This window comes from Ambystoma mexicanum, chromosome 2q, assembly GCF_040938575.1.
Source record: "Ambystoma mexicanum isolate Mex_15411 chromosome 2q, UKY_AmexF1_1, whole genome shotgun sequence".
Lineage (NCBI taxonomy): Eukaryota > Metazoa > Chordata > Amphibia > Caudata > Ambystomatidae > Ambystoma > Ambystoma mexicanum.
The window spans coordinates 1270650124-1270663433 of record NC_090924.1 but is presented as its reverse complement, the minus strand read 5'-3'; the positions used below and the strand labels follow the sequence as shown (position 1 = coordinate 1270663433).

The following is a 13310-nucleotide window of genomic DNA, read 5'->3' as shown; positions in this document are numbered from 1 at the left end:
CCTATCAGGTAGGCATGCCTTGAACTACCTCTTACTACGTATAATACAGATTAATAGCAGCATAACAGCAACAGTTTGGCTTCTTCTACAATGTATGGTATACTGCTACATAAGCCCTCATGTTTGGTTGGCATTCTCTCCCAAACTTGGACATTCAGCGTGTTAGCAGCACATGAGCAGAATTAAACCCAGTTGCAGGCAACATCGTCAGACCACTGCCCACTTGGTCAATTAGCCTACCATCTCTCTTCAGTTAGGCCCTAAGCCAAGGCTTCTTCGCTGTAGTTGACTTTGCTGACTGTTCTTTTCCTTGGGGCCTTTAAGGGAGTCTATGTACATTGATATCTTCATTTGGAGTTTAATGAATAGGTCTTGTTTTCCAGTCTTTCACCACATGTGAGGAGACCATGATTTTGTCCATTTCAACCTTTTATTTAGTGCTATTTAATTCAATAAGTTGGGTGCTATAGCTGCTCTTGGCCTCTGGAGGCTTGGTTGCTCTGTCTTGAATGAGCTTTAAGCATCTTTAATTGTTCAATACTTGGCCCTTGCAAATGTGTTCCCCATTACTTAATCTAAGAGAAATATGTCATGCGTATGTAGCTCATTCTCTTTGACTCCCCTTTTGCCTTGCAGTTGCCTCCTGATGTGGCATCCTTGATCCCAAGCCAAACAGATATTCTTTGTTCTTCGCACAAAGCTGTTTTTCCAGCACCTGTCAGCTCTGCAGTTCTGATCTCTCCCTTCAAGGCTTCTTGCTTATTATTTATACAGAATCAACGCCCATCTTTCCATCATGGCCGCTTTAACCTTGTTATATTTTCTCCTACCGCAAGCTTCTATATGTCTCATCTACGTTGCATTTCTGCATATATGCATTTGCTGATTCTCTTCTTACTTATCTTCTTAGTGAATATGATTTCTTAGCATTTGCATACATGTTTCTCTTTTAACTTCAGTTACATCTTCATTCTTTAAGTATTTGTATATTTTTCAGTGCGTCCTAGTGTCTTCTCTTCATAACGTCACTTTACTTGGGTCTGATTTCACTTATAGCTATTCTATATTCAGTGGTGTATGCAGACATCCTTCCACCACGTCAGTGTGAGGGTACATTTGATACAGTTGTCTGAATGCATAAGGTCTCTGATATCTTCGATGCAGTATTGGGACGATACCTGGTGTCACATACAGTGCTGTTCTTCCAGTATGATGGATGTGAGGGGGCGGCCACTAGAGAGGACGTATACATCTGTCTCTCCACAGAGGCATCTCATTTTCATGCCATTTTACAAGTGTTTGCTCTCATTATGTGTCCAGGAAGCACAAATGTAAAAGTTCCATAGTGCTTTCTCCATAGCACTGTGGTACGTGGGTGTAAAAGACTGTGGGGGTCATTCCGAGGTTGGAGGTAAGGGATTACCGGCACCTGTAAGGGCACCGATGGCGGTAATCCCTTACCTGCGTATTCCGAGTTCCCTTTGCGGGTCCCTCTTTACCTCCTGCTTTTAGCAGGAGTAAATTACGGGACCCGCAAAGTGACCTTGGAGTAAATTACGGCACCGTAATTTACGGTGCCGTAATTACCTCCTTCCCCATTCCCGTTGAGCCCTATGGGGGCAGAAATGGGGATGGGGAAGGGCTATGGTGAATGGGGAATTACCGGTCCATCCAACCTTGGAATGGACCGGTAATTACTCCATTCACCATGCCGGTATTCCATGGAGTAAATAGCTCCATGGTTGCCAACCATGGAGCTATTTACTCCATGGTGTAGTCCTAACTCGGAATGAGGGCCAGTTGCTCTCAATGATGCACCCATTAGCTATTTTCCATTTTGTAGACCACGTGTACAACACTGAGAACAATGAGGGCAAATTAGAGGTGCAGGATGCGTATGGGCAAGACACGCTTCCCAACACTGCCCATCTAGCTTGCAGCCATAGTCTAATGGAATGAATGAATAAGGATGCTAAAGCGCAAAGATGGCCCAAGCATTGGAGCATAATGAAAAACAGACAGCCACAGGGCCCATGATCTGGGTCATTAAATAGACAAGAAAAAAATATCTCCACTCAAAGATGCACACCAAAAATACATAAAGCATTAATCTCGAGATGTGGTTAATATTAACATACGACTGTATCATCGTATGGAAAAACTGAAAACCCCTGAAATAAGCAGATGCCTACTCATTCTAGGACTGAGTGAATTCACTTGTCTAAATAGAATACTTTTTCCCCTTGGGGGTAGGGGGTTACTTCTTGATGCTGGGCATGGCCAATTTTTGTGAAGTCAATGTTTTATATTATGTAGTTTTGTTTATTTTTATTTCATTGTATTCATATACTCCAAATCGAAATGAAACACTACGAAAAAAGCAAATCTGGAGGAACCGCATTTTCCTGTTTGATAGTCAAACTATGGAACTCAATCCCGAAGGAAATAAGAATGCCAGAAGATCACCTAAGCTTCAGGAAATGACTGATGACCTGGCAATTCAACTCACCAAGGCTAGAATAAAAAAACAGGCACCTTCCACAACCCTTACCGCGGACCCAAGGCAATCACGGAACACTACAGATCCTGGAACCAACAATAAAACAACCACACTGTACCAATCACTAACTACCCCTGCTAGCCATGCCTCTCCAGTTTACCTCCCACATACCGCACACACCCATACCTCTCCAGTTTACCTCCCACATACCGCACACACCCTACTAATGGCGATATGACCCTCAGAGTGGGGCTATTACCAGACGGGTAATGCCCCTGGGGCTCCGTTAAAGCCCTTGCTGCTCTCAGGCTTCTAACTATGGCTCCGGGGGCATTACCTTCGGGTCAAATTGCCTAAATAGTTCATCTGGTTACAAGGATTGCTTTCATGTACTTCAATATGTCTTTGCACCAACCTTTACTGCACACATAACACAACCCACACATCTGCCAAAATAACAAACTGCTGCAAACAAACGACCCAGACACTGGACGTTGCCTCTCTGGACACAATAACCCCAGTGCACACAATCCCAGCACACTCAGAAAGCTGACACAAACAGACACCAGTTTCCCCTAGTTCTGCAAGCACGAACAGAAGTGCACAACCTCTATCCTACCCCTCTTTCCTCACTGACCTACGCCGCCTTCTTTCTCACAGAGCCACGTGAGCACCTGGGGACCAAGTAAATAGTTGAGGTGCGTGGTATAAATAGACATAACATATGTTGACAATTAAAAGTGCTTTATTAAGAAGCACTGCACCAAGGACCTATTGATGGCTGGAGCCGCCCCACTGTTTCATTCTTTAGAAAGCTCTACAAAGTCATTCTATAGTAGCTAATGCATTCAACAGCCAACAAAGACAGCGCAAGACAGACATTCAGTACCTCTTCAGCAATTACAATGCTAACTTATTATAGAGATAGACAATCTAGAGATTTTAAGTAGACATTGGGTGCATATATAGGTTATTGCCATAAATAGTGCTGTTGTGGACATTTGTGATCGCGACAATTTTAGGTCGAAATTTGGAGTGGATTCCAGCACCCTCAAACGTTTGAATACAACAGATTTCTGCAACAAAACAAAAAAAAGACACACACACAATTCTAAAGTAATCTGAATTAAAGCCTTGTCGAGACACCATGACTAACATGGTGACTGGTGGTGAAAGCTAAAGAACAGCATGCTACACTAACATAAAAAGAATCACAAATAAGGTGTTAAATATTGGAAAGCAAAAATAGTAAAACGTGTTCTTCAGGAAACTGAACTGAGAAAAGGCTCGGTGTGAGCAAAGGGAACAGCAAAGTTCAGTAAAAGTCAGCAGAGAGAGGAGAAAGTGCAAAAAGGGGGAAATGAAACAACAGGTGCTCTTACTCAATGTCCTAGAAGATTTCACAGCAAGAAAAGAAAGACTGCATATGGCCAGAGAAGTCCACCTCAAGAGTTTGTTTATGTTTATTGTGTTTTTATAGCGCTTTACGCCAAAGCGCTTTACAACAACAAGAATACAATAACAGTAGAAGCAATTACAAAGTATGAGTCACACCAGTAATACAGCAACTAGAACAATTTGCCAGTGAAGATAAATGAGGGAGGAGGGGGTGGAGAGGGGAAGGGAGTGGGGAACAGGAAGTGAGATAAGCTGAAGGCGAGGGAGGAGGAGAGGGGACTTAAGAGGAAACGAGGCAGGGGGAGAGAGGTACGATGAGGAGGATAAAAGAAAGTGACTGGCGGAATGTAATATCAGCAAGCAAGTGAAGCGAGCAGTGCCGCCTTCCGCTTTGGAAAAGTCCCACGGGTGGAGGGTTTACTTGGAAGACACAACTTTCCCATTGTGGCACCTTTGGAGAAATGCATTGTAGGTGAGTTCTAAATTCTATATATTAAGTCTGTGGACCTGGGCTGATGAGCAAGGTCAACGGAAGAAAGAAGGGGAATTTTGCTGGTTATATAAAACTTCCTTCTGCACCCAATGCACACCAAACACACCAATGGCTAGTTGCAAGGTGTGACTGGATTCAACTGTAACTCCACCTTGTGGCCCACATTTCCCCTTTTACTGGGGCCCCTTCTTACATCTACACCCGCCAGATCTACAGATAGCCAAATAACGGATTAGATTGGCCGTTGCGGCGTTACTGCGCATGCACACTGTGGGCCCGATGCCTTCAGAAAAGGTAGCAGCATTCTGACTTGAGGCTGGGAGGATAGCTCAGGGGCAACGTGCTCGCCTTGGAAGCAAGACAACGTAGAGCAACACAGGTTTGATCCCGTCTGCGCTTAGAAACCTCTGGGTTATAAGCCATTATAAATAACCAATTCTATATTTATAATAGATGGCCTCAGCTAGGCAGGAGAGACCCATTACAGAGTAGGACACACATGCAGATGGTGCCAAGTGAAGGGACTCCACATTGTTCTACCACTCAGCTTCCCAAAAGGAATCTCAGGCTGTCCGGACTTTTGGAATATCCGACCATCCCTTTCGTGCCAATTTTGCTGGGCTTCTCATGCCAGCGAGTGATTCTGATGTCGGCAACCAAAATTCATCCTCATACCACTGCAGATCATCCCGGGCATTGGCCGGTTGGCAGTCACGCTTAGGACGCAGTGGAGAGAATGAGACTTCCTTAATAGTCAACCATGATACCAAGTTACGAGAATATTCGAAGGGAGAAGCAGTGCTGATCTTATTACTTAACCTCTGCCGCGTTCAGCATCCTCGATGGCACGCAGATTCAGAGCAATGTTGATTTGGAAGGGACACTAGGGAGCATCTTGCCCGATCTTTGCTGCTGTGTGCGTGTAGGAACCACAGCAATCATCACTGGTGACTTGTTGAGTAGATAAAGTCTGTGAGATGGGGGAAAAACTCCTCTCTAGATGATCCTATGCTGATGCAATGCACCTGTGTGCTTGACCACACACAATCCCCATTGGCATTGTGATCCCTGCATGGGTTCACACTCTGATACCTGCCTTTTCAATATCTTTGTAACTTCAAGGAATTGAAAACATTTTTAGGAGCCAACTAAAAGAGCTTTTTTTTTCCGGGAGTAAATGATATCAAAGCCCAGAAAGCTTGTCAACTTATGTCAGTGTACGTTTCACCTACTGACTAAAGAACATACAAATCACGGAAAACCAATGCGTGTTGGCTTGGTACACGCTTGGTGCAAAGTCACACATTTTTGCAGGTCAGGGAGGAGAGGGTGTGCCAAAGCTATGTGTAAAGTAGAAATAAGTACATACACCCATAATTGTAGCTTACCATATATTTTCAAAGTTTCAACATTGTCTTAGTAACCTTTATCAACACACCTAGGTCACACCTATATGTTCGATTGATGCATATGTTATGTTACTGGAATGTATACTACGCACTGATGATATGTTCATGGTCTCCAGGTGGCGTGGGGGAACTGGAAGGGAGGGGGTGGTCTGGGTTTGTGCAGGGACGCCATTTAGGGGTCGCCAGTGGTCGCAATTGCGACCTCTAAAATAAAAACCCCCCCAAAAAATGTTTTAATTGCAAGCTCCTGCGCTGTGGCCAGCACCATGTGGCTCTTTACTTCTGGAGTGGCTGACTTTCTTGTTCAGACCCCTTAAGAAAAAAAAAGAAGAAAAATAAGAAACTGACCCTAAATCAGAAAGAATAGGAATACCAAATAATGTGTCTTTCTGGAATTCTATACAATAATTGCTAGACTCATTAAAGGTTTATTTCAGGCACACTTCAGGGGGTGAGCCACTGATTTAGTCTGTTCTTAAATGCCTCAACTCAGCCTTTCATCCTTCTGAGGTCGATAAATGAGTACCAACACAGGTTGGGTGATATTGGGTGTATATTTTTTCTATATAAAGCGCTTAGGCGCAAGTGCTATACAATAACACATCATTATCATTTGGTCATGGACGTCTGCTTGCATTAACAGTAATTTGGTAATATGGGCCTATACACACTGATCTTAATGATACATATGGTGATCCATTCTTGTATGAAATGTACATCACATTACAGTGATATCATAACCATATTTTTCGTAGTGTACAATGCTATGTGATGCCACTTCCTGTTTTGTCAATGGTTGAAAGGTCGTGTTCCATCGCTTCCTGCGATATCACTTTGGGGTGGGGTCAAATGACATCACTTCCTGTGATGTCATCAGGGGTCAAGGGTCATGTGATGTCACTTCCACTACCCCTGGCATTTTGGTGAAATGACATCCCTGGGTTTGTGAAGAGGGGAGAAAAATGTAAGATGGCTTTTCTCTTGTGTCGATGCGTGCCCAATGGAAGTACCCCAGGCTCTGCATACGGGACTGCTTCTAGGTGTTCTGTGTCGAGAACATTGGCATGTTTGGATCAAGAGGGGAGCCCTGCGTGCCTGTGGTGCTAGGATGCGTTGGCAGGAGCAGTGGTATGTAAGCTGATGGTGGAAGTGCAGTGTTTTGTTACTTGATGTCGCTTGAGAGGGTTATTGAATAGCTCTGTGGAAATGGCAGTGTCCTGGGAGGGGTGCCCCTTGGGTAATGCCTCAGAAGTGGTGCCCGTTGGCATAGATGCTTGTGGTACTCCTGATGCACGCTGGTCTCTGGCAGCGGACAGTGTGAGCGGCTGGTTCTGGGTGAAAGCGTGGGAACACGAGGAGGAGTGGAAGACCTATGGTGCATGCAGCCATGAGTAACGTTTACACAGTGGGTAGGAACGGTCCCATAGGAGAGTTCAGAGTTAGGGATTTCAGAGAGGGTAGAATGCAGGTGATGCCCTTTGGTACGCCTTAGCTTGTTACAAGGTGCAGGTGGGATATCTAGCAGCCAGTCAGGCGATGACATTGGGCATGATTCAATGACTGTTTTACATCAGGGGTCCTCGACCTGTGGCTCTAGAGACGTTCTGCACTATGACTCCAATGAACCCATCATCCGTGATTATGCTGGCTAGTGCTGATGGGAGTTGTAGTAGAATACCTCTCATGAGCCAAAGGTTGCAGAACATCTTCTACAGCAAGGAAGGAAACACAAAGCAAAGAAATTGCTGTGAAAGTGACTACATCTGCATGGTGAAGGAGTAGGTGAAATAAAAAAGTACAGCCAATGGAAGCATTTTCTGAAGAGAGAGAAAACGAAATTGAACAGGTTTTTGGTCAAAATAATTATATTTCTTAGGAGAGTGCGAGGTTAGGGCATATACGACCCCCAATATTAGGCAGATGAGGGTATTCTTGTGAATCGGGTGTAGCTTTCCCATTGTTTATGACACTAACGAAATACATCTGATTTCTCGGGGAATAACTTATGTGGCCCTGTGGTGATACGTCATACAGAAGCACATCGGATGCCAGAAGCAACACTCTTTGTGAATCTGCCCCTTTGGAAAACACACATCCTTTGAATGGCTCACATCCTTAAACCACATTCCACATACAAGTCATTAAGAATAGGACAAACCGTGAGCCTGAAGAATGCCAAAGGAAGGATAGCTCAGGGGCAACGCGTTCACAGGTTTGAATCCCGACCCCACGCTGGTGAGTTATAAATGAACAATATAATTTAAAAAATTAAAAGTAACCCCTGCATCAAAACAAGGATGATAACAATCTATCTTGGGGGCAGAAGGATGGCCTAACATTCCTCAATAGCCATTTAACCCAATTCAACACGGCCTCACGTATTTCTCTGGGTGCTTTCCTCAGTGTTGAATATAAAAACAGTTTAAAGAAAATGTTTGTTGCATGCATTGAGGCATCTCAAAAAGTCAAGGCTTTGTAAATCCCAGCCAATAGAAGGCAAGCGCTGATTAGCTCCCTGGGCACTATGACATGAAATTAAATGATATTTTATTTATATCGCGCTCGTACACAAGTGTTTCAGAGCGTGACCCAATGCAACCGTACCTTCTATTTCTTACTAGGCGCCGCTCCAATCTGTTGAATTTAAGAGGGGATACAGCTGATTGGAAGTGGTTTCTCTGATTCCCCTAGTTGTCCCTACTGTGATGATTCCCCTAGTTGTCCCTACTGTGATGATTCCCCTAGTTGTCCCTACTGTGATGTTTATCAAGAAGCTATTTTACATATTTTTGAGTGTTTTGTCCCTTGTATTCATCTATTTGTCCTCCTGTTCTTCGACAGCTCGATGTGGCCCTGTGTCGCCCTGCCCTGTGACGCCCCTTGTGTGGCCTGGCCATTGCTTTCCTATTTGAAGGGAGCCTTAAAATTGAAGAAATTCTTAATAGCGTTGCTCTGGGACCCCAGGGTGTTAGCCTCTTCTGTTTCGCTGGGGGTCTGAACTCGGCTGATTATTGATTATTGATCGCACGTAGCCTTGCAGGAAGTGTGTGCACTGGTTTGCATTGCTACATGTGAATTCTTGTATGGTGAATTGCTTGAGGGGCCTTTATTGTTCAGTTTGCAAATGTGTGATTGTAACATTTGCTGCTCTCTTTGATCTATTGTTCGATGGCTATTGTATTTAATGTCTTCTGTAGGTGTTTGTCACTTGTATGGTATGTATGCCGAAATAAAGTGTTAGAAGTAGATAATTATCTGCAAACAATTATGAAATACAGCAAATGTTGAGACCGGCCTCTTAGAGCATGCCATGCCAACAACATATTGGGCCAGCAGATGTTGTCATCTTGTTCAGTGTTTGAAGGTGCGGACACACGTGTGCACTTGTGGAACAGATGGTGAATGAGACACGGAAAGGACTCGAGCGTTCCATTGTTGGGGGGGTGGCGGTGGGGCAGAGCACGTGCGGTTTCAGTGGCTTGATACTGACATGACATGCCCCTTCCTTTCTAGGCAACAAACTACTGAACACTCTCCACGCTTCCACTCATCCTGCCCAGCCCACTTCCCAACCCAACAAATCCACAATCCTAACACTTTGAGACTTTAAAGCAACAACAGCACCGCACAAAAAAATATTTCGCCAACTTGGAGGGATTAAAATACTGGTACGGAGCTTTTTTCCCACATTCCTCTTGTGTGACTTGGGCAATACATACTTTTAAACAGGAAACTATCAGATAAAAAAGCACGTCAGTGAACAGAACCCAAAGGCCTTCCATGTTTGTGTCTCTAGGTGTTGCCCTGTAAAGAAATGTGATCTTTGTGAATGCAAAGACACATTCTCTAGGCGTAGACTGAGCAAACTACGATGGCAAGGCCAGGTGCCACCATGTCACCCGTCGGGCCTGCTGCCACTCTTTCTGAGTGCTCGGTCTCTGACCATCAACCTATGCGCCCATTTATTTATTTATTTATTTCATTTGTACATGTGCAGCATGCAACAATATTACTGCTTCGGGGCGCGAGGGATAAACCAATAGCAGGTTATATTTTCGAAGTGGCGGCATCATTGTGGCAGTCTGGGTAGAGCCACATGCCTTGAAGGCCACATGTCCTTGTATTGTGCGTCACTGCGTGATTGCCTGATCCATGCTTTCTACGGTAGACGATCGACCTGCACGAAGATCGGAACTGGGAAGATACCGTAATGCAATTAGGGGTGCATCTGATGACAGGACCCAAGTGAAGAGACCGGTGACTGTGACAATGTCTTATGGGGGTACCCCAGAAAAAGAGGTAGCTAAGTGCAACTTGTCTGTGCCTGAACCTTAGTAGGCAATTTTACTGACACCTTGAAGAGACTCCACTTCCTCGCAGCAGAACATGAGATCAGTGGTCGAAGTGAGCGGGAACGGTCGGGAGCCACGTTCCACTACTTTTATTTTTTACAGTTAACAGTTCTGCTACATTTTGCAACCATTCTGGAACTGTTCTTGGTGAAGTTAAACCACACCTCTCCACTTTACTACCAGATGGCAGTTACCGCTAAACTGAAATCTGTTTCAACGGTGCCCCCTTCCTGCCGACTATGTCCCCACCGGGGTCACAGTTCCACTATTTTTAACTATTCTAACACTGCATGAGATGACATTCAACAAAACGTTCGAGTCTTACTCTGGCGTAGGCCCACCAGGCCTGCATAATCTGTCCCGTAGACTATACCCCAGACTGAACAATGAGGCACGGTACTTTGAGAGTAGTACGCCAAGCCACTACAGGAAAGATGGGAAGGACCTCAACTATGGAATTCCTCAGACTCGCAACTAATAGCCTCTGCCAGCATGCACACCATTAAAAAGTGCACAAAAATGCCACTATTCAAGGAAGACTTTCCAATGTAGGATCTTTCTGGGGTCTCCAACCCCGGCTCCCTGTGTGCCTTTATTGGTGGCCAGGCTTGCAGTAAAGTACTGAACAAGTAAGTGATCTGTACCCGGGTGCAGCAGCAGAGCCTGGCTCAGGAGGGCTTGAACTCTCCCACATTGAAGAAGTTGAAAGAAGAAGGCAGCCCTCTGCCATGCCGCTCAGCCCGGGGTGCCAATGGAGAAGGGTTACTAGCAGCAAAAGCCTCCCAACATTCTCAGCTAGGAGAACAAAGTATTTATCCTTAAACAATCATTAAGGTGCCAGCAGTAGCAAACTTACAGTGGGTGGCAGAGGACAAAGGCCTGCCCATGTGATTCAGGATACCCTCTATACCCAGTATACCCCTGTATACCCTCATATACCCCCATATACCCCCATATACCCCTATATACGTATATATACCCCTATATACCCCCGGTAGGAGAGCAGAGTATTTAGCCTTAAACAATCATTAAGGTGCCAGCAGTAGCAAACTTCCAGTGGGTGGCAGAGGACAAAGGCCTGCCCATGTGATATCAGGATACCCCCTATACCCACTGTACCCCCTATACCCAGTATACCCCCATATACCCCCATTTACCACTATATACCCCTATATACCCAGTATACCCCTATATACCTATATTTACCCCTATATACCCCGGCTAGGAGAGCAGAGTATTTAGCCTTAAACAATCATGAAGGTGCCAGCAGTAGCAAACTTCCAGTGGGTGGCAGAGGACAAAGGCCTGCCCATGTGATATACCCTCTATACCCAGTATACCCCCTGTACCCAGTATACCCCTATATGCCCCCTTATACCACCATATACCCCTATATACCCCTATATACCTATATACCCAGTATACCCCCTTATACCCCTATATGCCACTATATACCCCCTATCTACCCAGTATACCCGTATATACGTATATATACCCCTCTATACCCCGGCTAGGAGAGCAGAGTATTTATCCGTAAATAATCATGAAGGTGCCAGCAGTAGCAAACTTCCAGTGGGTGGCAGAGGGCACACGCCTGCCCATGTGATATCAGGATACCCCCTATGATGAAGCTGGGCTCAGATTTTAGATGGCCCACGCCTCCAATGATTAGCATCTCTTAGTGAAACTAAACATTCACTGAACTGGGGTGAAATATACCTCTAATGGGCCAAAGGAAGGTATAACAGTTATTCAGCCTCCTGGTTTCAGAGGAAGGGGGTTCGACAGTCCAATGAGGTAATGGCCCCACTCCAGAACAGCATTCAAAACTGTCATCCAGTCACCCAGCCCCCATCTCTGCCCATATGACAACCAAGATGGTGCATTCACCCCTGAGTGTCTCTTATGCCGCATGGCCTCTCCATTGACAACCCCCCATTAACCTCGGGCCGAATTCAAACACTATGGAATGCATTGGAGGTGTACCCCTCAACTCGACAGCTTGAAAGAAACCAGCACTGAGCGCAACAAGTACGCAAGCAGCCAACCCCATGGCATACATACATGCACACATGAACACACACGCGTGTTCCCTGCAGCTAGGAAAAGATCAGTGCAGAGATTATTAGGTCAATCCCGCTTGGGCTTCTCAGACCATTTAGATTGAATACTTGGAAATCAAAAATCATTTCCAAAAATCTATTTTCGTGAGCAATTTCCTGCCTCCAACAGAGCTCTAAGTCCCAGCACCTGGCGCATCCTTCACCTTTGAAAATCAAAGGGATTTGTTGCGCTAATTGACTTCCCGCCATGATGGAACGCAAGCTAAAAACAACTCAGGGAAGTTCAAATGCATCATTTTCTGTAAGCAAATCAGATTTGCGTTGCAGTATTGCTTTGCGAAGACAAACATTACACATTATTGCAGGCGTTGGGGCAAAAAAATAAAAATCTCAGTTTCCATGGCAACAGTGACAAACAGCGATGCCGTGACTCTGTCTCGCATTGGCTGTGAAAGCGTTACTTGGAAATGTGCGTTGACTGCGGAGTCCTGCCTGGCAGTGACAACGAGTGCGGGGTCTGGAGCCGCAAAACCTGGCTGAGCTGCAAACGGTTTCCCGAAATCTGGGCGCCATTTTCTTTGCAGTTTATCACCTCTGCGGCACGTTGTAAAGAGCAGGGTCAGCGTGGGATCTGAGCACGGACTCTACATCCACATGAAAATACTGGGAACTGAAGACAAAAAAGGGGCTCGATCCGTGGTACGTATAAACGAGCACTGGCAATGCCAAGAGTTTTGGCTTTTTTATAGGCATGGGAAAGGCACTTGTCAGGCACTGTCGTAGTGGTAATGCATGGCCATTGATGGTAGAAACTGCTAAATGTTGCGAGTATCTCGGCATATAATAGCAGTGCCTGGCAAATGCCTAATCCGTATACACAAACCAAACTGTTGGTTTTGACAGTGCTTATTTTTAACACGATTTAAGTAAAGAACGCGCATAGTGCTTATAAATCGATCAGCTGAAGGCAGACATGGTTAAGACATTTGAATTACCCCGGCAGCGTGTTTACAGCTCTAATTAAGTCCTTAACTCTCAGAAGACTGCTTTGAAAAAACACTAAAAGCCACGTTAAGCACAACATTTGATGGTAAG

General features: G+C 45.0%; 1 protein-coding gene across 6 annotated transcripts in view; it reads left to right on the top strand.

Moving 5' to 3' along the window:
- The window catches only part of LOC138570086 (diacylglycerol kinase delta-like), a 1083011-nt gene that overhangs the window by 590713 nt on the left and 478988 nt on the right, over nt 1-13310 (top strand). Inside the window, exon 1 of one of the 6 annotated variants that reach the window (XM_069648677.1) lies at nt 12712-12914. The exons of the other annotated variants lie outside the window; for them this stretch is intronic. Coding sequence (XP_069504778.1) covers nt 12870-12914 — 45 coding nt within the window. The 5' untranslated portion in view covers nt 12712-12869. Of the gene's footprint in view, nt 1-12711; nt 12915-13310 lie in introns of those variants that run through there. 6 annotated transcript variants of the gene reach the window in all.